The sequence below is a fragment of the Chiroxiphia lanceolata genome, chromosome 2 (assembly GCF_009829145.1).
Source record: "Chiroxiphia lanceolata isolate bChiLan1 chromosome 2, bChiLan1.pri, whole genome shotgun sequence".
NCBI lineage: Eukaryota > Metazoa > Chordata > Aves > Passeriformes > Pipridae > Chiroxiphia > Chiroxiphia lanceolata.
The window spans coordinates 5,857,231-5,881,825 of NC_045638.1; the positions used below are offsets into that span (position 1 = coordinate 5,857,231).

The following is a 24,595-nucleotide window of genomic DNA, read 5'->3' on the forward strand; positions in this document are numbered from 1 at the left end:
ACAAATTGGGAAGATGTTGGTGAACCAGTCGAGTTTATGCTTGTTAGCTGGAATTTGTGCTACGCTCATTTTCCTGGCTTTAGCCTATTACTTGTACTGGTAAGTTGGATTTTTGTACTGCGACTGAGGTGGTGGCTCGTCCTTTAAAGTGCTTTGTTGGGGTGAGCTGGAGAGTAGTAGTCCTTTAAAAGTGCTCTGGAAGACTGATGTGCTTACTAATCAATGTGGCTGGGGTAAATACCTTTCCTGTTTTGTGCTGGTGCCCTTGTTGTTTGTTATGGAACTTGAGTTTTCCGTTTTTTGAGTTTTTGTATGTTTTTACTCAGCTGAGAGGGTGGTGGCTAAGGATGCCACCTAAGGTAAGATGGTGATTGTGTCTTTCCAGTTTGTTCTGAGAGCCTTTATAAGGTTCTTTCACTCTTATTTCATGCTCTTGCTTAGAGTTCCTATAGCTGTCTCTTGGCACGTAACTTGGAAATCGAGCTGCGTCAGGCTCACAACGTATCAGGGTATTTGCAGGACATACGTGTCTTCCCTTCAAAAGGAGCATTTTCAAGCAGATGGAAATTAAGATCTGCACAGTTTTTTCTCCTCAGCCCCTTGGGGGTGAGCTGGGGCCTGGAAGGGTGGTGACATGGAGTAGAGGAGCCTGGAGCCCGCACGTACCTGGGTTGACTGGCCATGCTGGAAAACCACGTAGTCATAGGCCTGCCTGGGTTTGGGAATGGCAGGAGCAGAGCTGGGCTGCCCCACATTTCTGGGCTGCCATTGTTTCCCTGTGTCTCCACATATGGCCAAGACTTACAGCCAAAAGAAGAAGCTTTTCAGAGCCATGTCTGGAGCAAACAGCAGCTTTCAGAAACCCAAGTGCAATGTGTTGACTAGTTTTAGTGAAAAAATACGTGTCACTTCAACTGTAAAAGGAAAAGCCTACTGGAGTTGGAATTAATGACTATGACTGGAAAACTTTCCAGGGGGTGTGACATTGCTATGAACAAGTTTTCAGCACAGCATGTGAGTTTGTTTCTTTTATAAAGTGTTTAAGACACAAAGAAATTAATATCTGTGGGGTGATCATCTTGGCTTTTTTTTGGCCGAGTACTTCCTCCAGACAGTTTTGCCTGTGCTGTTTACAAGCCCACGATCCTCTCTGTGTGTTTATGCACACTCTTCTAATATTAATGAGTTCATTTACATTTAAGCTTTACAGTGAATCTCTGCAGATATGTAAACTTTCAGCTATAAAGTGTGGCAGTTCAAATTAAAAATGTGTGTGATTACCAGCCTCTGTCATCCTCCAAATGTTCAAAAAACCAGGACATATGTAAGTGACTTTACAGTTTTAATGTTAAAAATTAGGAAATCTAAAGCTTAAGGACATTAAAGTTTTCCTGCTAAATGTGGGGGGTTTTACCAAAGAAAGTACATGTGATAATTATATACATGAACACACTGTAGTTTTTAATTAATGCTGCATGTCTTGAATCAATAGTGGAATGGAGTGTGTGCATCTGATATCAGTTACAATTTTGTGCTGGTACAAATATAAATTTGTGTCCCTGTTATGTATAGGGCATAGCATGTACATCTCTCTTGTGATTCTTTTTTTTCCTCCGTATTTTGTTCACTCTTAAAATTCTTGACTTGAATCCAGGTCAGATCTGGTTTGCAGGAGAGATTACAATTCTGCACACAGCAGGAATTAGCTGGTATTAGGTCAGATCCTCTTCTTCGACAACCTCAAGGTTCAGTAGAAAATTAATGACATCATCTATTTGCTAGTGAAAAGAAAGCTCATTCAAGCCTCTTTGATTAGATATAGATGAGGCTTAGTGTGAGTACCTCCAAGTGCCTTTTTGTCTTTGTTGGTTTGGGTATTAACTCTTTAATTTGTTGAAGCTTGAAGAAAGATGACTTTGATAAATATTTTAGTTTATTAATTTTTTAACATAAGTCTGCCCTGTAGGAAGTAACTAGAAACACTAATTTATTTTTTTTTTTTTTTCTTCTTAAATGTGTTAGTTTGGCTACTGCAATTCCCTTAGAATATCCTCAGACAGATCTGGGGTGATTAAAATCAGAGATCACCAGTTCATCAGGGAATCAACTTTGCATATTGAGAGATTAACTCTTTCTTTTTCTGTAATTCCATCTGATCTTTTGCTTCTCCTAGGTTAGAGCACCCTTATTAGCTTGCTGGACAGGACATATTTTGGTCACTTTCTGGGCTAGACTTAGTTTGTACTCTCTAAGGAATTCATCTAAGAAAGCGAAGAAGAGTCTTTGTTCCTCTGGGATTTGTGTGGCACCTGGCAGGCTTGGGGCTGGGAAAAAGATAAAAAGGCATTGCTTAGATATGTGAAGGGTGGTGCTCAGGCAGCAGTGAAAGATGAGGGAGGGACTACCACAGCCTCCTGAAGTTACAGGCAGCTGTGTAGGGCATAGGTCCAGAGGGCTCATCCATTTCCCAGCCACTTCTCCTCACACGATTTCTTCTGACACCAGGTGTGAATTCCTCACAAGGCACACTGCAGCAATCCAGTAATGCAAGATTAAACTACACAGAAATTATAAGGGCATAAGACATCACAGTTCTTTCTTTGCTCAGTCATGACCACTTCAGGGAGTAGGTTTGGTAAAGTCTCCCCACAACAAGTGACCCTAAAATAATTGTCCTTTTTCACCAATCAACAAAAATGTTTAGCACATAAATAACGGACTTATCATTCTGTGTAGGCTTGACATCACTTAATATATAGGATAAACTCATAAGAATCTCTTGCTCTGTTTTTTGTGGTTTTTAATTGACCTATTCCAAGCTACAAAATTTTTGAAACAAAATGTTTCCCTTTGTTTTCCCCCTACTGCCAAATCTGCCCTCTGTTTCAGCTTCTGGCCACCAAAGGAACCTGAAATACTAACGTGTATTTAGTTTGATTAATTGGTATACTTTGTATTAGAAGTAAAAGTAATATAACACAGTAATTTTGCTGTTCCTAGAGCTGCCTTGTAGCTTAAGTGATGTGCCCAAATGCCTGAACTTGCCATGAATGTTTGATTTCATTAATACACTCTAAGAGAAAAATAACTCAGGTCACAAAGCTTTGACTGCTGTTGTATTTTGTGCTGCAGCAGTTTAGCATTTTTTTGAGAGGGGGGGCCTATGCTAGACTTGCAGTTTTAATGAGCTGCATAATTTCACTGCCCATTTATTTTATTTGCTTATTGACTGCAATTGTGCTTTGCTCTCTGTTTCAGGTGTTCAAAGCAGTAGTTTAGCACGGGATCTCTAATGATGTCTATCTTCATCTTCACTTGGATTTTATTAGCAATTCTCATCACTGTATCTTTGGACTGAATGTGTTGCCTGTTATTTTAGGCACAATAACCTGAAAGTTTCTGATATGCATGTGCTGAAGGGGTGATTTGCAGGCAGTGAGGGCAGGTTGTTTCCGTGCTGGTGGCCCTGGGGGTGGTTTGCTCTGGGAAATGCTGCAGTGTAAACTATAAACTGGTGAAATGTGGGGTTTGAGCTCTGTTCCTGTCAAATTAGGGCTTGGTTTGTGCTATGTGCTATCTGTGGATAATGTGCCCATAATCTAGGGGCTGCAGCGCTTGAAATGTCACCATGTTTGTGCAAGAGCCACTGTGTGCACTGCTGCTTTATTTAGGCAGCTTAAGCAGAAGCACTGAGAAGATAGGTGTCCTACATTGACTGAGTAGTTGTCTATGAGATAAGTGCTAGAGATTAAAACAGCCTATGTCTTCCCAACACGCCCGTAGCACCAAACCACGCAATTTTAAGAGCGTAGAGTATTCCATTAAATCAGGAGTCTTGCATGGAAGTTGAAGCTCTGAGCAGTGTTCTCAATGTGGATTTCACAGGGATTGTTTCTGTGCTGTGGCTGCTACTCTTGGAAAAACATGTAGAGTCTTGACTGTCTAAAAACTTGTTACCCAAAGGATTTTGTGACTGTGCCCATGTCCATAACCCATGAGTTTATCCAGGCTGACATAGCACTGCTGTGTGTTTCAATTTGATGGCCTGAAGAAGTTGAGCTTGGCAAATTTTCAGCCTGCTTTGCTATGGAAATAAAATTAGTGTTGTCCTCTTCAAATACATTTCTCTGTCTCTCTCTCTCCCCAGTGATGTGTTTGAACACATTGAGGAGTTTCCAGCCACACTTGGCTGGTAGGTGTCCATGAGGGTGTCTCCAAAACAGCTGGAATCCTACCAGTTTCGTGGAAGTAGCCAGGGAGAGGAGAAAGGGGCTGATAAGAACTGCGTCCTAGGGAAATGTTATGAAGGCAAAGTTGGGTGTTCTTTGAAATGCACATCTCTCTCTACATGAATGTGAGCATGTAAAAGTGTATGTCAACACTGAAATCCAAGTTTGTATGGAACTAGGCTTTTGGAACTGCATGCTAAATTCCTTTCTTTGGCAGGCAGCTCTGTAAGCTACTTAAGCTCCTCTCTGCAACCAGAGCAATTGTTATGCACGAACTAAACAGAGATTCCTATATATGGGTCTGAGTTGGAGCTTAGAAAAACATGAGATATTGAGGGCTGGAGGAAAGACTGAAAGAGCAGCTGTCAACACCACACAGACTGTGTTTTGCTCTTGAACACAACCCAGGTTAACCCCAGGGACCTTGCTGATCAATCCCCTGGGCAGTGGTTGCTCTGCCTCAGAGCTCTGGTCCAGAGAGGCAGCTCTGTTCCCGTTTCACTGAGGATGTGCAGCAGCACAGTTCCCTGGTGGCTGATTCGGTTGCCCTTTGCAAACAAATGATGTCAGACTGTGATATGAGAGAGATGTGACTTAGCACTCTGAGACCATGGGAGAGACCAATCATTTTTACTGGTAGCAAAGAGATTAAGTGGAGTGAAACAAATTCTCTAAGTAATACTTAAACTGTCTTAAGAAGGATGAACTCGTTTCTAATCACGTCTTAGATCTGCACAGCTGGTAGAGATAAAAATGAATCAAGCTGTGGCTGAGTTACCTGATAGGTGTGTCTGTACTGCAGCTGTGATGTCATTAGTTTTAAAGGAGGGGTGAAATGCTTGTAAGAGTGGCCATGGCAACATAAAGCTCACTGCAGGCTGCAAAAACCACCTGGGAAGTGGAGTGAAAACTCAGGCAGTTTGGACTTAATTGTCATTGCTGGATGTGCAGTGCCTGCCTTCCTGTAGAGCTCATTGATGACATTTCAGGGAAGAAAGAGGTCTCAGAATGGTTTCTCAGGTCAAATATCAGATCTCAGGTTTCCTTTTTATATGGAGATTTTGATTGTGGGGTCGTAATTTTACAAGCATTCCTTATTAAAATAAAATACATGGAAGAATATAGTTGGGTGGGACCTCTGGAGCCATGACATTTGAGTCTGAGGCAGCTTTCAGCTGGGAATATTTCAGAAATACATTGGTTTAATCAGGGCTTTGTCCAGTTCATACATATCTAATATTCTGTGGACGAGATGCCACCTTATTAGTGACCTACCAAAGGTGAGTGGTAGGTCACTTTTTCCAGAGTTGGCTGCTTGGGAGAGGCCAGTTGACAATGGAAAGCGAACATCTGAAGTTTGGTAGCCTTGAAACTGAAGTAAATCTGGAAGCAGCCTGTGGATTTTCTTTGTTGGTGGCCTTTTTGCCTGGAAAGGAGAGAATCGAGCCATATGCAGGTGTCCACACTTTGGCCTTGTCTGTGTGAAGTGCTGATCTCTCATCCTGCTTTAGGAGTCTGCCAGGCAAACAGATGCCATCAGCAGCTGGAGTCATCCCCCTTCTCCTACTTGTCCTATAGTCTGAAATATATGTTCACTGGTGACTGTTCAAAGATGATTTCTCTCACGTCACTCTCACATATGTATTCTGTTTGCTTTCACACAGCCCCATTTATTTATAAAACGAGATGCTGAAAGCAAAAATTTGAGAAAGCAAAGATTGTAAAGTGCTTACAGGAGCACCCGGGGAAGGGTTGAGGAGACTAACTGGTTGTGTATATGGGAGCAGGTAGGATGACAAAAATGCCATCAGAGTGTAGATATCAAGAATTCATTAACGCAGAGGGGAGGGAAAAGCTTTGCAGAGAAAACGACCTAGAAATGATGGTATGAAATGAAATGTCAGGATAAAAAATGTAATTCTTAAAGTATAATAGCTCTTGTTCAAAACTTCTTCAGCAGAAAACACAGTGGAGGAAGTGGCGTGCAAAGTCAGAAAATTGATGGGTATTTCAGTTCTTGTGAAAGTACTGTAAAAATGAAACTTGCAAACCATTAGGACACTTATTTGGTATCTTGAATTCAAAAATAGCATCAAGTGCACTTTACTAAGTAGACCATCCTTCTGCTTGGTACATGTATTGCCATGGCGAGGGGAGAATTAAAAACAAAACCTTTGTTCTCGAGAGATCCGCTATAGAAGCTACGCGTCTGAAAATAGATGTTTTCGTGGAGAAGGAGACGAGACAAGTCACAGATATTTTAGGTTTACTGCCCTCTTGATACGTCTGAGAAATTTTTGGATTGGCCAGTGATTGCTTTGCTTGTCCGCTGGGAGCAGGTCTGGTGGAAGGAAGCTGATGTACAGGGCAGAGCTGAGCAGAGCTGCACCAGCGTGACGTGTGTGTGTTTATGGATGCAGCTTCCTTCTGTGCCCAGCGTGTTAGGAAACAAATAACCCAGTTTAGAGAGGCTTTTTTTTTTTTCTGGCAATTAGTAAGCTCCTCCTGTCCAACTAAGTCCAAGTGTTGTAGCAGAGATGTTAACTGTGTGGCATGGTAGTAGGTAGCTGTAAGATCGGTGTCAGAACACCAGACTGTCATTTTACTCTGTGGATTCAGCAAGTGGTGGTGGGGAATTAAAGTGATGAGGGTTTCTTCTGGCGTATAAATAACTCCTGTAGTCGCATGTAGTGAGGGGAGGGAAATAACATGCTAAATATACTGGCATGGAGGTGGAGAGTGATGGATGGACTACTTGTTCATGTTGTGGATTCAGGGGGATGGTGGTCTGGTGGTGGTGTCTGTGCTCCTCTCTTCCTGTACTCATCCTCAGCCTCTCTTCAGCTGTCTGCATTTCAAGGCTGATACCTTCCCCTTTCTCTTAGCTACCTGAGCACTTCTTAAACAGGTTTGGGCATCCTCCTCTCCCTTGGCTCCATAGGAATGTGAGGGAGCTGCTGTTTTGAGGGAGGTTTGTGCTCTCCCTGTGCTCTTCTTGGATTGAACTTACCCTTGACCTCAGGAGTGACAGTGCCACACGTCAGGTTTTCTGTCTCACAGTTTTAAGGCTCACTTTGGAAGTTGCTCCTCCGTTCAGGAGAGTGGCACCTGGCAGTGTGCACTTTTGTCATTGGGGAAACCATTCACTCATCTGGAAACAGGCAATGTTTTCCAAATGGTGCCTTTTTTATACAATATTTAACTTGTACTTCTTTAAACTCTTTGCGGTTTTCCGAAGGGATTATTGATGTTAGTGATATTTATTTGGGCTATGTAGAAAAAAAAGTCCTAATATCTTAATGAAGTCACTGTGGCAAGTTATTTGTTATTTGCCACTTCAGGTAGCTGCTAGCTTGCCAGTGCTCTGGCCCCTTGCTGTCAGTGAAATTCTCTTCAAGGAGGGTGAAGGCACTCTGAAATTTTTTACACCTTGGAAATTGTACAAATCAGAGCAGGTGATTCAGGAAAGGATGCTTCAGCAAATCTACTCTGAAATTGTAAATCCCTGCATCAAAAAACAGAAATACTCAAAATTTCTCCCTGAAATAGTTATATTTTAACCTGTTCGGTTCTTTTATAAACAAATAGTTTTTTTTAACCTGATTAAACTTTAGAATTTGGGACCTAATGAGAGACTTAATTACCAGATACTAAGCAAATGTTAATCTCAAGTTGGAAAGTAGGAGTCAAGGTGATGACATCCTATCTAAGCATGTTACTTTTAAGATATTTTTTAGTATTTTCCCCGTAGTGTTCATTTAATGCTTAAAAAGTGTTACTATTGGTGTCTAGACATAAATCTGACCAAATCCTGTTTTATGGTGCCAGTTGTAACTAGTAGCTTCAGGTTTTTGTATTCACAAAAATGCATTTTCACCTGTGCAGGCAAATTACCTGTCATAATAGCTTCATAAAGAATGAAAGGCTTTGGAAGGATATTGAATTACTCTGAAAATCCACTCTTAACAGTACCCTTCTCACTAAAGAGAGTAGCCACAGCCAGAATGTCTTCACTTTAAGAACAGAATTATACTCTAAGGGAAAAAACCAAGACATAAGTGCCAGGGAAAGTCTGGCCCAGTTTAAAATTCAGAGACCTCATTTTCTCCCACCTGTTTTTTACTCAGAGATTGCAAGAGGCTCTTTCCTTTTTCAACTCCCAGTTGAGTTTTCAACTTTGAATGAACTAGTTGAAATGAAGAAAATACTCACTACACCTGCTGGCTGTGTCAAAACCAGAATTAATTAAGGCAAAAAGTCTTTTTTTTCCAAGAGGAACTGAAAATGCTTACATTTGAGGGGAAAATGTCAGTATCAGCACTTGCTCCATGAGGAAGGTTGAAAATAATAGAGCTGCTAGATGCAGAGTGTGGTTTCCTGGGGGTTAAATCTTACATGATTTTAAGTCAGGTGGTGCAAAAGTCCCGAGCTTTTCAAAATAGTAAAAGTGCCCTTTTTTCAGCTTTATGAGAAGGTAACTTACAACTTCAACTATTTCTGTGATTAATAGCATGTTTGTAAGTTGGGGTCTCAGTCCTCTCTCATCACTTTAAGTAGCTAGAGTATGTTTCACTTTTTTAATGCCTGGTGGTGTTTTTTTGAAATCAAACTAAAATCCTGTGTTGTATTTATGACTCAAAATACCTGCTTATATTGTTGGGTTTGCCAAACTTCACGTGATGTGGAGGGGGGAGGTTATAAGGATGAGTGTGGGGCTGACTTCCCTCTGTCTGTCCTTTTTGAAGGAAGTCTATATAAAATGTTCATTTTAACTTATTATTACTCTGTAAAGGCTAATCTATGCCTTGGCTTAATGGGAAAAAGTCATCTGGCATCAGTCCCTTTTGTGGAAAGGGAAGAGATTTGGTATTCTCGCCACACTGCCTGAAAAAAAAGAAACATTGATGCATCTGTCCAAATGTAAATTTTATCACATATTTGTGATTTGCTGATACTGTGTAGAACTTGCATAGGTGTTTAAACTGCTGTGTGGGGGAATAAATGAGCTGATTTGAGAAGAGCATTGATTATGGCCAGCCCAGCCTTTTGGCATTACTTGTGAATTGTGAAATCCATGTTCTCCTGGTTTCTACTTCCCACTCTTTCTCTGATTCAATGCTGATTTTCTATGGACCATTTCTCTCCAAATACCAGCATAACTACAGAGTTCAAATGAAATTCCTTTGGGCCTATGACTGTTAGCCTGGAGATTGCTGATATGACCTGTGCATGTTTTTATATCCGTGTGTATATATGTGTGTGTGTGTGTGTATAAGTAAAGTGATTTTCAAATCCAAACCTACGTGGAATTCTGCCCTGCTGTAGTGAGACCTGCTGTCAGCTGAGGAGCACTGTTTGAGGTGTCATTATGGTGCTACCCACTGGATCTGTAAGACCTCCAGAGCATTCACATTGTGAGCACTAAAGCTGGCTAAAATTGGTCATCCCCTCCATCCTTCTCCTTCCAGGGAGAACCCTGTTGCTTCCTGCTCCCTCACCCAAAGGTCTGGGGTCCTCTGTCCCAGGGAAAATGGAGATTTTCCCAACCCTGGCTGCAGGAGTGGGCATCTGTGTTTTCAGCCACTTAATCTCGCCGCTGAGTAGTGGAGAAGTAATTTATGTCTTTTCCATGAGAGAGGAACATCTCTCAGCATCTCCCAAGGTTTAAAGAGGAGGTGGTGGTGGGGCTATCAGAACAGATCTTGGTGGGCAGCTGTAGGCTGTACACTGTTGCCCCACTCTTTCCATCTCCCACTTGGGCCAGCTGAGACCCAGAAACCTTAAAGCCACACCAGGGTGGTGCTGCACACAAACTGGTCAGTCATGAACAGCAGAGAGCACAAGCAAGTGGACAATGAACAGATATCTGTGGGGATGTGTTTTACATCTGCAGTGTCCTAAGGCTGTGTGTTGTCACTGAGGAAAGGATTTCCCATGCCTGGGGCGTAACTTTGGGAGTAAGTCAGAAGCATGCAGATACTGTGGCTATAAGAGGTTTGTTGGCCTGTTTTTCATGATGGGCATTCAAAGCTGCTTAAATGTCTTGTGGTGCTGGTGGCGATTTTGGTCACTGCAAAAGTGCAGAAGTTCAGTGATGTGTGAGCTGCTGCTGGGCTGTGCAGTGAGCTCCAGATGGCTCTTGGCTCTCCCAAATATCCCTTCCCTTGTGTACAGGGGTAAACGAGTGTACTGTGTTCGCTAAAGGTCTTCTGCTTGGTTCCTCAACCAAGAATTTCACCTGGAATACAGCGTACAATTCTGGTACCCCCAAAATAAGAAGGGCATGGAACTGTTGGAGCAAGTCCAGAGGAGGCCACAAAATTGGTAAGAGGACTGGAGCGCTTCCCCTATGAAGACAGGCTGAGAAAGTTGTGGCTGTTCAACCTGGAGAAGAGAAGGTTGTGTGGAACACCCTCCAGTCTCTGAAGGGGCCTGCAAGGAAGCCAGACAGAGACTCTTCATCAGGAACTATGGTGACAGGACAGGGGGAATGGCTTCAAACAGGTTTGATACATGGAAGAAATTCTTCCCTGTGAGGGTGGTGAGGCACTGGCACAGGTTGCCCAGGGAAGCTGTGGCTGCCCCACCCCAGAAAGTGTTCAAGACCAGGCTGGATGGAGCTCTGAGCACCCTGTTCTAGTGAAAGGTGTCCCTGCCCATGGCAGGGGGGTTGGAACTGGATGATGTGTAAGGTCCCTTCCAATCCAAACCATTCTGTGAAGTCCTTTCTTAGATATCACTGATGAGTGAACCTGTCTGTAAAAAGAAAGGGAGCATTTAACAGCAAGAGCATCCCAATGCTGCTTGGCAGGTACTGCATCCTAGTATTGTGCAGCATCTGCCTCCCTGGAAACTGGGCAGCACACCCTGATGCTGCACTGGGAGTGAAATTGCAGAGAGCAGTTGGCAGGACAGAAAATGTTTGTCTGTCCTTTCAAGGACTGGAGCGGACCTGTTAGACCTGCTGGAGTGTGCCGAGTTCTCCAACAGCTTCTCCCAGGCTGCTTTAGCTCTCAAAGTCTGTGTGAGCTGGAAGTTTGACAGTGTTTTTTCAGAAGGTCTGGGTTGACATACAAACTGAACACCAGATGGGCAGGCAGTGCCTGTAATGCTGTGCACAGTGATTGAATGGCACAAATCCGCTGTGGCACCCAGCAGGCCTCTTGCACAGGCCTGAGGAGCTGTTGGTGTGTGTGACAGAAAGAGGAGAGTATAACATGAGGGAAGGAATAGGGAACTGGGGAGCTGGCAAGGATTAGCATCCTGCTTCTCCCTTGGGGCAGTTTTATCTAAAGTGGCAAAGGGGGGAGAACAGCTGCCCCCAAACAAACAGAAAGGGCCAGGAGAAGGTTTAAAAGCTCCCGAGAGAAGGAACAAGTCTGGCAGAAGGTGTTTGACAATCATTTCTGAGTGAGTCACGCTTAGCTGTCTGTCTGGAGCCACAAGGAATTTGCAAAACCTGATAATTGTTCCTATTTATTTCTTAAAATATACAGAACATGACAGTGTTCTAGCTCGTGTGCTTCAGTGTAAATGTCTTGCAGTGAGCTGGTATTTTCCCCTGGTTTTATCTTTTTTTATTATTATTATTTTAAATTGCAGTCTTGCTTATCTTCTCCCACTCCATCTAAGAGCCAGGCCTGTTCCTGCTATGTCTTGTTGTGCCAACAGGCTGGTGGGAGTCTGGATTCCTCTTGCCCTGGGTCGATGGCTCATGTCTCTCTGTGCTTTCCACTAAAGATGAAACCAGGAGTAATGTGTGTCTACCTGCCTTTGGTTTTCAAAATTAGGCTAACTGTATGCTTTGTAGAGCAAGATGAGTTACAGGGTGGCTTTTTTTCACTCTTGGTAGCAAGCAGGTAAGAGAAAGAACTTGAGCTCAAAGCTTGCAGTTGGGTAAACCTTTGTAATCGATAATATTCAAGTTTAGCACAAGGTTTATTAAGGCTGAATTCTACAGGGGCTCTCACAAGTACCTGTAAATATGCATATACCCACAAAACCCATCTTTACCTATGAGGAATGAGGCAAACTCGCCAAATTTGTAATTATTATCTAATCTAAATTTAATATGCAATTAAGGTTTCGTAATTATAGCTTTAGGGAAAATTAATTTTGTGTTGTTTATACTGAAACAAAAGCGTGAGACAGCAGACTGAAGGATGACAAGCGTGTGTATCCAGGGGAGAAACAGCAGGCAAACACCTACAAGCAGTTGTAAATGACAGACTCTAATAGAAGCTGTCCTAAGTTTACTAAACCATAAGGCAGTGTTTGTCTTCCTGAAATACAAACACATTGCATGCACAACCAAGTTTTGAAGCAGTGGGATGCCTTCACTGGAAAGCTTGGTGCAGAACCCTGGGATGTCTTGGAAATGTGTGGAAAAAAATGATGTCAGGTTTGGTGATACTCAGCCATGATATCGAGCTTGCCCGGGCCAGTTTTACTCATGACAGAATCCCTCTGGTTTCCCTGTTGTGAACAGAAAATCCCTATGAAAATATCATTGTTTTCTTTGTCAATAAAGAGATGCTTGCAGGGAGAGGAATTCCTCAAGCAGTTCTGCTTCCTTGTGGTGGTTGTCTTGCAGACAGCAGATTTCTAAGCAAGACAGAATTCATTTTGGTTATCCAATCCATTTGTTCAAATAGAGGCAGAGTTAACTAAGGGTGTATGCTGAGGAGAAATTAAATTTGTGCTCACTTGCTCTCCCTTTTTTTTTTTTTATGTGCCAAGTACAATAAAAGGAAATGGTTGAAATTAAATTTGGGAAACAGCCATTTTAATATGGCTTGTGTTTTCAGTTGTAATACTGTAGCAAGAAGTTAGAAAAATATAATTTCATACCTAGCAGTGGCATAAGCACAGTGCTCTCTACAGCTGGGGAGGAGTTTTAATCATGTCAGTAACACTGCATTTAGGGCAGGGAAGAGGAAAAACTGACCCTCAAATGCAGTGATGTGTAGTATTGAGAGCTGTTTTATCCCCTTCAGGTTCCACTGAGTTGTTTAAATATTTTTCTTTGTTTTGTTTGTATATTCTCTGTTCTTCTGCCTACAGAAATACAAGTTAAACAAGTGGTTATCTTGGGGTTTTTTGTTTGTTTGGGGTTTTTTTTTTTGGTTGGTTTGGGGGTTTTTTGGTTTTGTTTTGGTTTTTCTTTTGGGGGGTTGTTTTTTTTTTTTTTTTTTAGTACCTTGATAGGAAGCTGCCCCACATTTTAAAATTAGGAAGCCCAGTAGTGCCACATTTTGAAAAGCAGCCCCAAGGCTGAAGTTCCAATAGGAAACAGACTAATCTCATAAAAAATCTCTACAGATACCAAGCCAAACCTATTGACACTAGTGGAAAGTTCTATGACTTAATGGACTTCAGATCAAGACCAAAATAATTCATGTATTTCAGACGGGTAGTGGTGATAATCTTTCATTCTTGACCTTTTCTGGAAACTGGCCGTGGTGCTGTTTCAAAGCCAAGATTGACAAAATGTCAAGGAATTAAGTTCTCATCTAATTTCATGATGGTAACTCAGCAACATTTTTTCTTTTTGAGATCGTATTCCTAATTCTTGCAATTTGAAACAAATTTATATCTTTGTGACCTCAGTTTAGCTTAAGGTTCTCTTCCATACACTTCAATTTTAAAAAATTCATGACAAGCAGCATTTTTAATGAACTCTGAATCAGCCTTGGATCTCAGAGGCATGTGCAGGGAAATTAGACTATATTGTGTGAGAAACTAAGGTAATCTTTCTCCTGTGCTTAGGTTTAAAAGGCTGGGTCTGTGGTAGGTAGTCTGTAATGCTGTGTGGGGTGCAGTTGAGTAGCTCTCTAATTTTACAGCTTATCTGGAGAATCCCTAGTACAGACTGTTCAAATGGATACCAAAGCTGTTGTTATACCATATTTCCCTATTTGCTGTGCTGACTCACTGCTGTTGGTCTGTTTTCTAGCCTACTTAGACAGCTGTGGTTGCCAGTGGTTCAACTAAAACTTCTAAAATAAATCATGCCTGAGTGGAGACTGCTTTTAGTGGTGCCATGGCAGAGTGGGCAGGAGCCTCAGGTTGCTTTTTTGGAGTCTGGGGCAAAGCCCTGGGTAAATATTCTCTCTCCTGGTTTTGTATGACTTCTGCATCATGGGGGTCAGGCTCCCAAATTCCTCATCCCAGAAAGAGATGTGATACAGTGCAGGAAGTGGATTACTGTCAATTATAACATTATATTCTTTATATGCAATATAATATTCTTCATGAATATTTTTCCTATATCAGGGTTATTTGCTATGAGTATATGATTTCACTTTTAAAAGCTGGGTAACCACTACACTTCTGTCTTTCAGCTACAAAAGTATTGTGTATTCTGCATGGAAAAATTATTTCTTAGAGGTAACTGATGTAATTAGCATTGAGCACAACTCATAAGATGATCAACATGTTTTTGTGTGGCATGTCCATGAATTGTGCAGGAAAATAACCTGCTACCCCTGTGGCAATGTAGGGGGATTTGAGCATCTGGGGGATGCTCAAATATCCAGACTGGGATCTGGACTTTTATTTATCTGCCCAACAGGTTTAGGGAGGAGCATTGGAATATTTCCTTCATGTCTCTGCCTCAAGTCTTGAGTAGCTGCTTAGTATTCTTGTGTTTTCTGATCTCACAGGGAGAGATGAGGGAATAGACACTTATGTTAGTGGTTTTCATGGTTTTGAAAGAGAAGTAGCCTGAGCTGGGTCATCAGAGAAATTTGGAGAGTAGAAAGTGTACTGAGAGAAGAGGCATTTTCATTTCTCCTGCCTGCTGCTGATTGTATCTGTCCCCATACTCATGAAGCAGCTCATGGAACAGATATATCTCATTTTGAATGAAAAATAGGTTTGAATCTTCCTTGTATATTTCGATGAGCAGACTTTGTAGAATTCTGAAAAATGGTGAGGAAACTCCATATGGGCAACAAAATGCTTTTTATGTACTGCTTCTGACTTGCAATACCATTAGACTTACTTCATAGGCACGGTTTGCCAAGTTTATGCAGACATCAAAGAGGGTTACAAAGCTGCTTCTGAAAAATACAGTATTTTAAAATATGATAGTAAAAGGTAGAATTCAGTGTTGTGAGAATTTCACTCATTCCTCAGCTAGCAAAAGTGTTACGGGGTAGATAAAATAGAAGAAGTCAGAGTGGGGGCAGGACATTCAGTGCAAAAGATGTCTGTAATTAGTTTCATAAGTGGAGGTAAATGTGGCAGAGTGGAAGCAGCTGGAAAATGGCAAAAGCATGCTCAGAAAAACTACATGGCTAGAGGTGTAAGTACTGGCTGCCACAGTTTTTGTTGTTGTCAAACACATTATTCCTCACTGGGTTGGAATATTAGTCAGGGGAGCAGTTTCTAATTTCATGCTCAAATTCATGCAAACATGATGAACTTCAGAGGACTTGTACACACATGACAGCAATAAATTAATTAAAACCTGGAGTTCAAAGTGGATACACTGTCTTATAGAATGATTAATGGCTTAATTTTTAATTTTGAGTTCATAAATAGCTGTGTTTCATGGAATGCTGTAATGTGCATCAGGGGTTTTTTTAACCTGATTTCTTAATGAAATGAGGCTGATGCAATCATGCTCCTCTGTCATTCTGCCTTTTAATGGCTCATTTCCCCAAGTCAGATCTGTTCTGCCCATGACTGTAATCAGAGTGGTCTCACCCTGCCCTTATCTCCACCCATGAGCCTTTTTTTTTTACATCTTCTCTCCCTTGTCCAGCTGAAGAGGGGAGTGATGGAGCTGCCTTGGTGGACCTGGCATTCAGCCAGGGTCAATCCACCCCACCAAGAAAACCTTAGGATATCTGCCTCCTTTCCCTTTACTTGAGAGGTCTATAAATAAAGGAGGGAGCCCCAAAGGATTCAAAACATTTAAGAACTTTTTCATCTGGGCATATAAGAGATCAAGACCAGGTTGGATGGGGCTCTGAGCAACCTGGTCTTGTGGAAGGTGTCCCCACCCATGGCAGGGAGGTTGGAACTGGATGATATTTAAGATTTCTTCCAACCCAAATGATTCCATGATCCTGTGATCAGTACTGTGGGGAGGGGTCTGTGACTTCATGGAAGTCAAACAGCCCTGTGAGGTCAAGCACTAAAAGGCAATGAAAGTCATCTTTGGTTTGAGCTGGGTTTTAGCCTGGTGCTAGCTGGCAGTGTGGCTGTGAAAAGCAGGAACTTGGTGAGGATGTGAGAGCCAGGAGAGTCCTAAAGTTGCCCACAATTCTCAGTGTGGCTCTGCAGCAGGAAATGGAGGTTTTGTGGTGAAAGGTCAATGTTGAGAAGTTACAAAGTGTTTTAGGAAAAGAAGGGCGAAAATAAGATTTTTCCAGCAGGTCTCTGACTATGCAAATGATATGGGTAGACTTCAAAAAAAAAAAAAAAAAGAAAAAAATTAATCCTGCTGAGACTTGCTGTCTTAGACTAGGGCAGGTGTTTATTTCCTAGACACTTCCCTTAGCTGATCTTAATATATGTGTCAGATGCAGAAGTGGTGCTTCTCATTCCAGCAAATACTCATTTCCCTATCCCTCTCCCAGCCTGACCATGGGATTCAACAGAACAGCTGCTGACCACCTTTTGCCTGTCACCCTGTCCCTAAATTGCCTGGCCTGTCCTACATGGGCAGGAATGCAGAAAACTGAAGAATTCCTGGATTAACTACTAATTATCTTAAAAGTCAAATACAACTAAGTGAGGGATTGCCAAAAGGAGACTCGCAGGTTCTGTATCCAACATGGAAACTGGAAGGATTGGACAAGACTAACCCATAATTTAGTTGGTCGTTGTCCATTTTAGGAAGTGCAAGTAAACCAGCTGTGCTTTATGGAGCAATTGGGCAAGCACTGTGATAGGAAAGTGCTGCAGAGGAACCAGCCATGCTGTGGCTGCTGTTCTTTGCCCTGTAGCAGGACTGGTCAGGCTCACAGCCCCCAGACACACAGGGGTGCAGTGAGCCCAGGTGCTGCTGCATGAGGCAGCTGTGCTGTGTCACCAGCCGGGGTCACACAGCTCTGGGGTCCCACCCTTCCCCTGTACTTGGCACTGGGGAGGCCACACCTCGAGTGTTATGTCCAATTCTGGGTCCCTCAAGCTTCAGGAAAGGCATTGAGGTGCTGGACTGAGTCCAGAGAAGGGCAGAGGAGCTGGGGAAGGGTCTAGAGAGTCCTGTGAGGAGCAGCTGAGGGAGCTGGGGGTGTTTAGTCTGTAGAAAAGGAGACTTGGGGACCTTATTGCTCTCTACAGCTCCCTGAGAGGAGGTTGTAGCCAGGTGGGGTTCAGGCTCTTCTCCCAGGCAACTGCACACAGGACAAGAGGAAATGACCTCAAGCTGTGCCAGGGGAGTTTCAGGTTGGACATCAGGAGGAATTTCTTCCTGGAAAGGGTTGTCAGACATTGGAACAGGCTGCCCAGGGAGGTGGTGAAGTCACCATCTCTGCAAGTCTCAAGAAATGACTGCATGTGGCAGTCAGTACCATGGTCTAGTTGACAGGGTGGTGATCAGTCAGATGTTGGGCTCGATGATTTTGGAGGTCTCTTTCAGCCTTAATGATTCTGTGGTGACCAGCACGTGGGGCAGGATGCTGGTGCAAGGCTGATTAATCCTGTTTTCCATGTGTAACAGAACTGGAGGAGCAACGTGCTCCAATGTAAAAAGGGATGTGTCCTTTTGGGTCCGTAGCACCACAGTGTCCTTAATGTGAGGACAAATGCCAGAGTGCTCCAGACTTTGCTCAAAATGAAGAGGCTGTGGAAGTAGAGCCAAACTGTTTTATTTAAGGATAATACTTGACATTTCAGTTTTCCCTTGTGCCCTTTGTATGCTCTTTGGGCCCTAGTCTGAAAGGGGCCAAGCTGGGCGTTGAGAGGCAGTAAGTACTGGTCTAATGACTGTGATAGGCAGAATCACAGAATTATTTAGGTTGGAAAAGCCTCCAGGATCGAATCCAACCTTTGCATGGTCTGACACTAAGATACAGTCATCAGCAAAGCTGCTTTCACGTGGCTGTACAGAAGGCACGTAGGGTCTCAGAAAATAGTTGGGAGGGAATTGTTCTTTTCTTGTTTGTTTGAACTGGCTTTTGCAATAAACCAGGGGAGGAGAATGATCTTGGAAGTGAAGAACTTGGTGTATAATGTTTGACAGTATTTATTAGAACTTTACCAGTGGAAAAGATAAATGAGCCCACTGCTGTGTTAGGAAGTTACTGAACCACCATGGCTACGTGATGTGTGAACACGGGTGTTTTGGCTGTGTGAGACAACTGTGCCTTGCAGCCTTTAGGGGAGGGAGGAGGAAGGAGGGTTCCACTTGTTTCTTTTTAAACAGAAGTCTCTGCTCCCAAACAGCTGTTCTGAAAGTAATTTATTAGTGGAAGAAATGTTTCTTTCATTCTTACCCGAAAACACTGGGAGAACTTAGATTGTTTATCATAAGCTTCAGCATTATTCAACTTGCTTTACTTTGCTTTCTGTGGTAGGGACAACATTGGCTATATTGAAACATGGGGTTTTTTTCCCCTGTAATGTGCTTCTGAAGTGGGTAGATTACTAATGATGTAAATGGATGCTAATTGTGCAAAAACTAGACACTCTGTGCTTTGAAAGTACCTGCTTCGTAGAAGTGATGGTAGAAAACAAGCTTTCACAAGTAAAGTACAGTTTTATAAATAGCAGCATACTATAAGCAGGTGGCAAGTGAAAATGGTTTGATTACTCACAGCTGGCAGGTACTTCATTTTTAGGCATGTGGTCCACATCACCTTCAGATACTTGACTGGTGAAAAGTGTTTGTTACCATCTGCTGGTTGATCTGGTCATTTGCAACATTTTATAAAAGCTGAGAACAAAAACTGTCAGCAAGCTTTGGGTGTGGCAGAAAATCAGGGTCATGCTTCTGGTTTTTGGGTGAGAATTGGAGGCTGTGGTTCGACAGCCTGGTTGGCCTTGTCATAGGACTTTAGTATCCAACAGGTCATAAAGGCCAGTGCCAGACAACACAGAGTTTGGAATAAACTCTATTTGGTGTCTTGGTTAATACATTTTGTTGGGTTAACTTTGTGCTGACAGGGTTTATAGTGAATCAGGCTTGTCTGTTTAAGTTCCTGTGACTTTCTGCTGGTTCAGGCATTGCCAGTGTTTCTGCACCTGTTATAAATATGGCATGTGCTCAAAGTTAAGTGCTCTGGCTAATTTAGTGGAATCAAGATTCTGCATCAAAGCCCTTTCCAAATCAATTTTGTACTGCTACATAACCTAAGGCTTTTTTGTTATTCCCCCCCACGCTAGCTGGTATATTTGATTATGGACTTGTGGCTTGACAAAGTGAGAAGTTATTAAACCTGCTCCAGCAGGGGGTTTGGGTGTGGGAATACCTAATTTCCATTTCCATGCCTTAGTGTTTGCCAGACTGATGCTCTGTGTGACCAGCCCTGCTCTTTTCAGGGCTGAGGTTCCTGTAGCAGTTCAGGGACAGCACCCTGAAGGTGCAGCAGTCGCTGTGCAGCTTGTTTACCCATCAGGGCTCAGCGGCTCACTGTGACTGCAGGGCTCTGTGTTCCTCCCAGCATTAAATCCAATTATGTGATCTTTGTTTGAAGGGAGGTGTGAGATTTGTCTTCAGCAAACTATAATCTTCTTGGTGGGCTGTGAATTGTAAATAATGATTCCTTCCTATTTTTGGAAGTGATTTGCACCTGTCACCAGTTTATTAAGACCTGAATGAGGCAGGCTTGGAGAGCAGAGTGTTTGTTGGGCTGGGTGCCTCTTGCTGAAGTTGCATGGACTGTTGCATGGCTTTTGCTTTGTCCTTCCTCAGGGCTTGTAAACCCACTCTCCATTTGACTCTTTTGTTTGTTTGTTTTCTCTTTCAGGACAGTTATTCTGAGTGACGGCCCTTGCTCACGCTTCTGAGTGGTTATCATGGGCTTCATTGCCTTTCTGAAGACCCAGTTCATAGTTCACCTCCTCATTGGGTTCGTCTTTGTTGTGAGTGGACTGATCATTAACTTCATTCAACTATGCACACTAGTCCTCTGGCCCATAAACAAGCAGTTTTATCGCCGAGTAAACTGTCGCCTTGCCTATTCCCTTTGGAGCCGTGAGTATGCCTGAAGGGGATGTGAGGGCTGGGCTTGGGGGGGGGAGAGGGTTTTCCTGTTTTCTGCTTTTGTTAATCACAGAAAAGTGTGTATGCTTATGTGTATGGATACACACAGAGAAGAGAGAGAGAGAGAGAGAAATGATAGGCTAGATGTTCGACTCTTTCAGAGCAGTTCAAAACAGCCATTTTTTTCCTGAAATACTGGGAAATCACACAGAAGTCAAGGGGCTGATATATATTGTCACTCTATCGTTCAACAAAGTGGGAAGTAAAGCTCCTCCCCACCATCTACTCTATCTGGACTGATAGGACTTGCTGATTCTGTCTCAGTGCCATCTTCATCTGTCATCAGAGCCTGTGCTGAGTGAAGGGAAAGGGAGAATTCTGAGACTGGCTCAGGTACTGAGAGCACGTGGGATGTTCACCACTTAGGAGTCCAAGTCGATTGTGTGCTCTGGAGGGGGAGTGGTCTGTCCTGCAGTCTATAGTGTAGACGTCTCTGTGGCTGAACTGTGTGACAACTCCAGAGTCCTTTTACACCCTACAGTGTCTGTCTCTGATGCCAGGGTCTCCTCTTGGGAGCAATGTCACTCTTTTCTTCTGCCTGTGGGTCAACTTGACAGTCAGTTCAACTGCTTTGCTCTCCTCTTTCAAACCTTTGCAAAACTTCCTCCCCGTGGATGGCTTTTTTTTTTTTCCTCCTCACAGAGCTTGGCAGGGGGTTTGATTTCTGAAATGAGTGTTTAGAAGGCTCCTTAGCCCAAATGTCACCTCCTGTTTCAGCAGTGAATCATCTAATCGGTTTCCACTCTCCATCCCCTCCCACCATGCACGGCCACTTACCTTAGTGCTCAGCTCAGCATCCAACTCCCACTTTGGCTAAATGAGTCACCACAGTGAGTACTGAAATTGCAGTTGAGCAGTCCACTGACAGGCACCCACATTTCATAAGTCATCGATGTGAAGTACTACCAACAAAACCTCTCCAAAGTATCTAGTTTGGTTTCTTTTTAACCTTGTCCTTGTCCTTCCTGTGCCTATTGAGAATGTTGCCTGAGAAGTACAGGAGAAAAGAAATTAAATAGAGTGGCAGGCAAGCTGTCAGGAGTAAAGGTATTGTAATGGAATAGCTTAGGAGAAACTTAAAATTTGGTTGGAGCAGAGTGGAGGTGTATGGGATTTTTTATATTTAATTTGCTTGTAAGAATTTCCTAATATGCTTTTAATAATCTAGAATCGAATTTCTTCCTGAAAACTATTGTTGCACTAACAGTCTTGTGTTTCTCAGGATATGAGCTGCTTGTTCCTCTAAGGCTTGTAGGTTCAACCCTCTACAAGTTAGCATTGTGCATTAAAAAAAAATCACATTTTAAATGCTACTATCTCATGTCTTCTAAACACTGGAATAACCAACAGTATTGTTCAGAGAGGTTTGGAAAAGCTGAATAGATAATTGGATTGTACCTAGAATAGCCCCCAGTGTATAGCCTGTGATAAACTAACTCATTGAGAAATTAAACTGTGAAAATTAATGCAAATGTTATATGGGATTGCAGAGTGCTGATGGCCTGTAATGGAAAAGCTGACAGAAAATGCACTTCAACTGTGATTTATACCAAATTAAGTAAGCCGTGTAAATGCAGCAGCTCAAATGTTGCCATTCATAATGAAATATATGTCACTATGGGGAAGCCTTTTGGCCATGAACCTGTAGGTTGGTGTTCAGTTCTGGGTGCTACATTTTGCTCTCTTACTCCAAGCTGTTTATATTTTCAGGCTGAGGATGTTCATGTCAGAGCTGTCTGTAAGAGAAGCTGCTCTGCCCACCTGGCAGAGGATCAGTGTGCAGAGGTGGATACACAGGTGATCGTGTATCTGGCTATGTACTGAAAACCAGGCTCTATTCTTATTGTCTCTCCTCCAAAATACATAAAGCACAGCTTCTGAAGGAGAGGGAGAGTGACTCTATCCAGTGTTCGTGGCAGACATACAGGGAAGAAGGTCTGTTGGGCTCTGTCCCCAGTCCTTTGCAATTTGTGACAGGTAGTGTGTAATTCATGCTCTCACACATCAGCTCCTTTCAGATGACTCACACCTTTGGAGAGTGCAGCGTGTTTAGTTTGGTCCAGCTGCAAAAATAATCTCTCAAATGTTGGTACTTTCAGCTGAGGGATGTGCTGTGCCTCTTGTCTGCTTTGTTTGTGGGTGGCTTGTGAGACTGTATATGTACCTGGCTTTGGTGTGTGAGAACCCCAGCCACAGGGGGCTGGTTGTAGCAAGGTGTTGCTTGCCCTGTATAGGAAATATCTTTGGCAGTGTGAGTGTTCCCATCACATCATTCATAAAGATGTACTTGCTGTAGCATCAGTGCCACGCAAAGTAGCTGTAACCCACACAGCAAAAAAAAAAAAAAAGGAAGTGAGCCCACTCCTGGTTATAATTACATCATTTATCAGTACACTTGTAAAAGACAATCTGTTTCCTCATTTTCCTTCTTTGGCTCATCAACCCTCCTCTCTCAGTATGAACTCTGGCAAATCCTCCACTATTTCAGAGCGAATGGTAAATTAAATGCTCTGCAGACAGACATCCACACCTGCCTCTGCAGATTTTTTTCCTGATTTTGAAGAAGAAACACACCCAGTTTATTGTATTTTCTGATAAGAAAGTGCAGCAGCTGTAGCAGGTACTGGAGATATTCCTCCTTAGTACACAGACAGCAGTGGAAACAGAAAGTCGTTCCAAGTACCACACTGTGTTTGGTACCACTACTGCGTTCTCCTGGCCACCTGCGTGGCAGGTGCTCTCACTGAGTACAGTCTTGCTATCCTCTTTCCCCTTTTACTGAGCCAGGATAGCCAGAGAAAGCAAGGTAAGTGATCACAAAGGAGACAAAGCTGAGAAGTGACAGTAGAAACCTCTAGCTGGTGTAAATGAACAAGACAATTCTGTCTTTCCTCTACTGTATTTCCAGTTGACCAGGGTTAAGCACTCTTGAATCAGCAAGTTGCAAAACTTTGTCATTCCTCCAAATGAGCAAGTGTTGAAAGTGATACAGGGGAATAACCTGGTGGATGAGTAAGTGGTCATGAGTGAAAAATCTAGTGCTAGAGAAGCTCCGTATCTTCAGCACATCGGGACTGGTTTTCCCCATCACTCACCTAAATACTGTGCTTGCCTGCTCTCTGATGTGGTGCAAAATTGGACCCACTCTTATTTAGCAGAATGGGTAGGTGACCCTGTCTGATCCTGATCAGAAGCCCTTGTGCAGGAAGACACTGCCTTGTTTTGGAAAACCAGAGCCTCCCAACGGGAAATTGAAATAACTCCTGGCAGAACCTGATGTAGGGAACTGAGGGGACACCTTCCAGATTTGACCCTGCAAGTTTATTGTAGTTATGTGGGAAGAGCTGGACTTTTTAACAGTCATATTTGTGCAAACAAATTCTGATTGCATCCATATCTCATTGAAATGAGAACACACCAATGACTACAGTTTGCATGGAAGCAAATCTTCCTGCTGGGAGAATGAACTATTCTCATACTTTTTATAGCTGTCCCATGGTACAAGAAATGTCTTCCATCTGCCTTAATGTTCTAAAATGAGAGAAGTAAGCTAACCATAGCAACTACAGTCAATGCATGCTGAATTTAAGTGGAAGGGTTTTTTAAGATGAAAAAAGGGGAAGTGGAAAATAAGGGTGGATAATGGAAAGGAAATATTCAGGGTGGAGTAAGAGGTGCTACAATGTCAAAAAGCTGGAGAAAACAGGGGAAAAAGGCTCATTCTTTTGCAGTAAAAGACACAATTTACTGTTCCTGTCTTTGCCCAGGTATTTTGATAAATTAGCTCAACTGTTTGCTGTTTGGGTCTGTGTTGATGATCATAATACAGAATGATTAGAGCCCTTGTTCTAATATTAAAACCTCTTGCAGAAGATCTATGGCACTGCATCCTTATAAAAGACCTTTATTGGTCTGTTTACCTCCGTAGAGCTTGTTTCATGTTGAGTAAAAGCATTAGGCTGCACCTATGCATAATTTGTATTACACCAGGGAGAAACTGTACTCATTTGCTGGAGCAATCAACAGCTCCGCTGTCTGTTTTCAGGCACAAAGTTTTTGGGCTTTTTTTCCCAGTGATCATGAAATTTCACATTCATAATACAATGCTCAAACTTGCTAAAATTATCCATAAATGCATATGTCTAGA

The 24,595-nt window shown here is 42.7% G+C and overlaps 1 protein-coding gene across 6 annotated transcripts in view; it reads left to right on the forward strand.

The window, feature by feature from the left end:
- The window catches only part of AGPAT3 (1-acylglycerol-3-phosphate O-acyltransferase 3), an 89,745-nt gene that overhangs the window by 49,220 nt on the left and 15,930 nt on the right, over nt 1-24,595 (forward strand). For 3 of the 6 annotated variants that reach the window (XM_032678383.1, XM_032678381.1, XM_032678382.1), the window contains exons 3-4: nt 9,902-9,910; nt 20,153-20,379. In XM_032678383.1, coding sequence (XP_032534274.1) covers nt 20,202-20,379 — 178 coding nt within the window. In that variant the 5' untranslated portion in view covers nt 9,902-9,910; nt 20,153-20,201. The remainder of the gene's footprint in view (nt 1-9,901; nt 9,911-20,152; nt 20,380-24,595) is intronic. The other 3 variants (XM_032678385.1, XM_032678384.1, XM_032678386.1) reach the window with 1 other exon arrangement.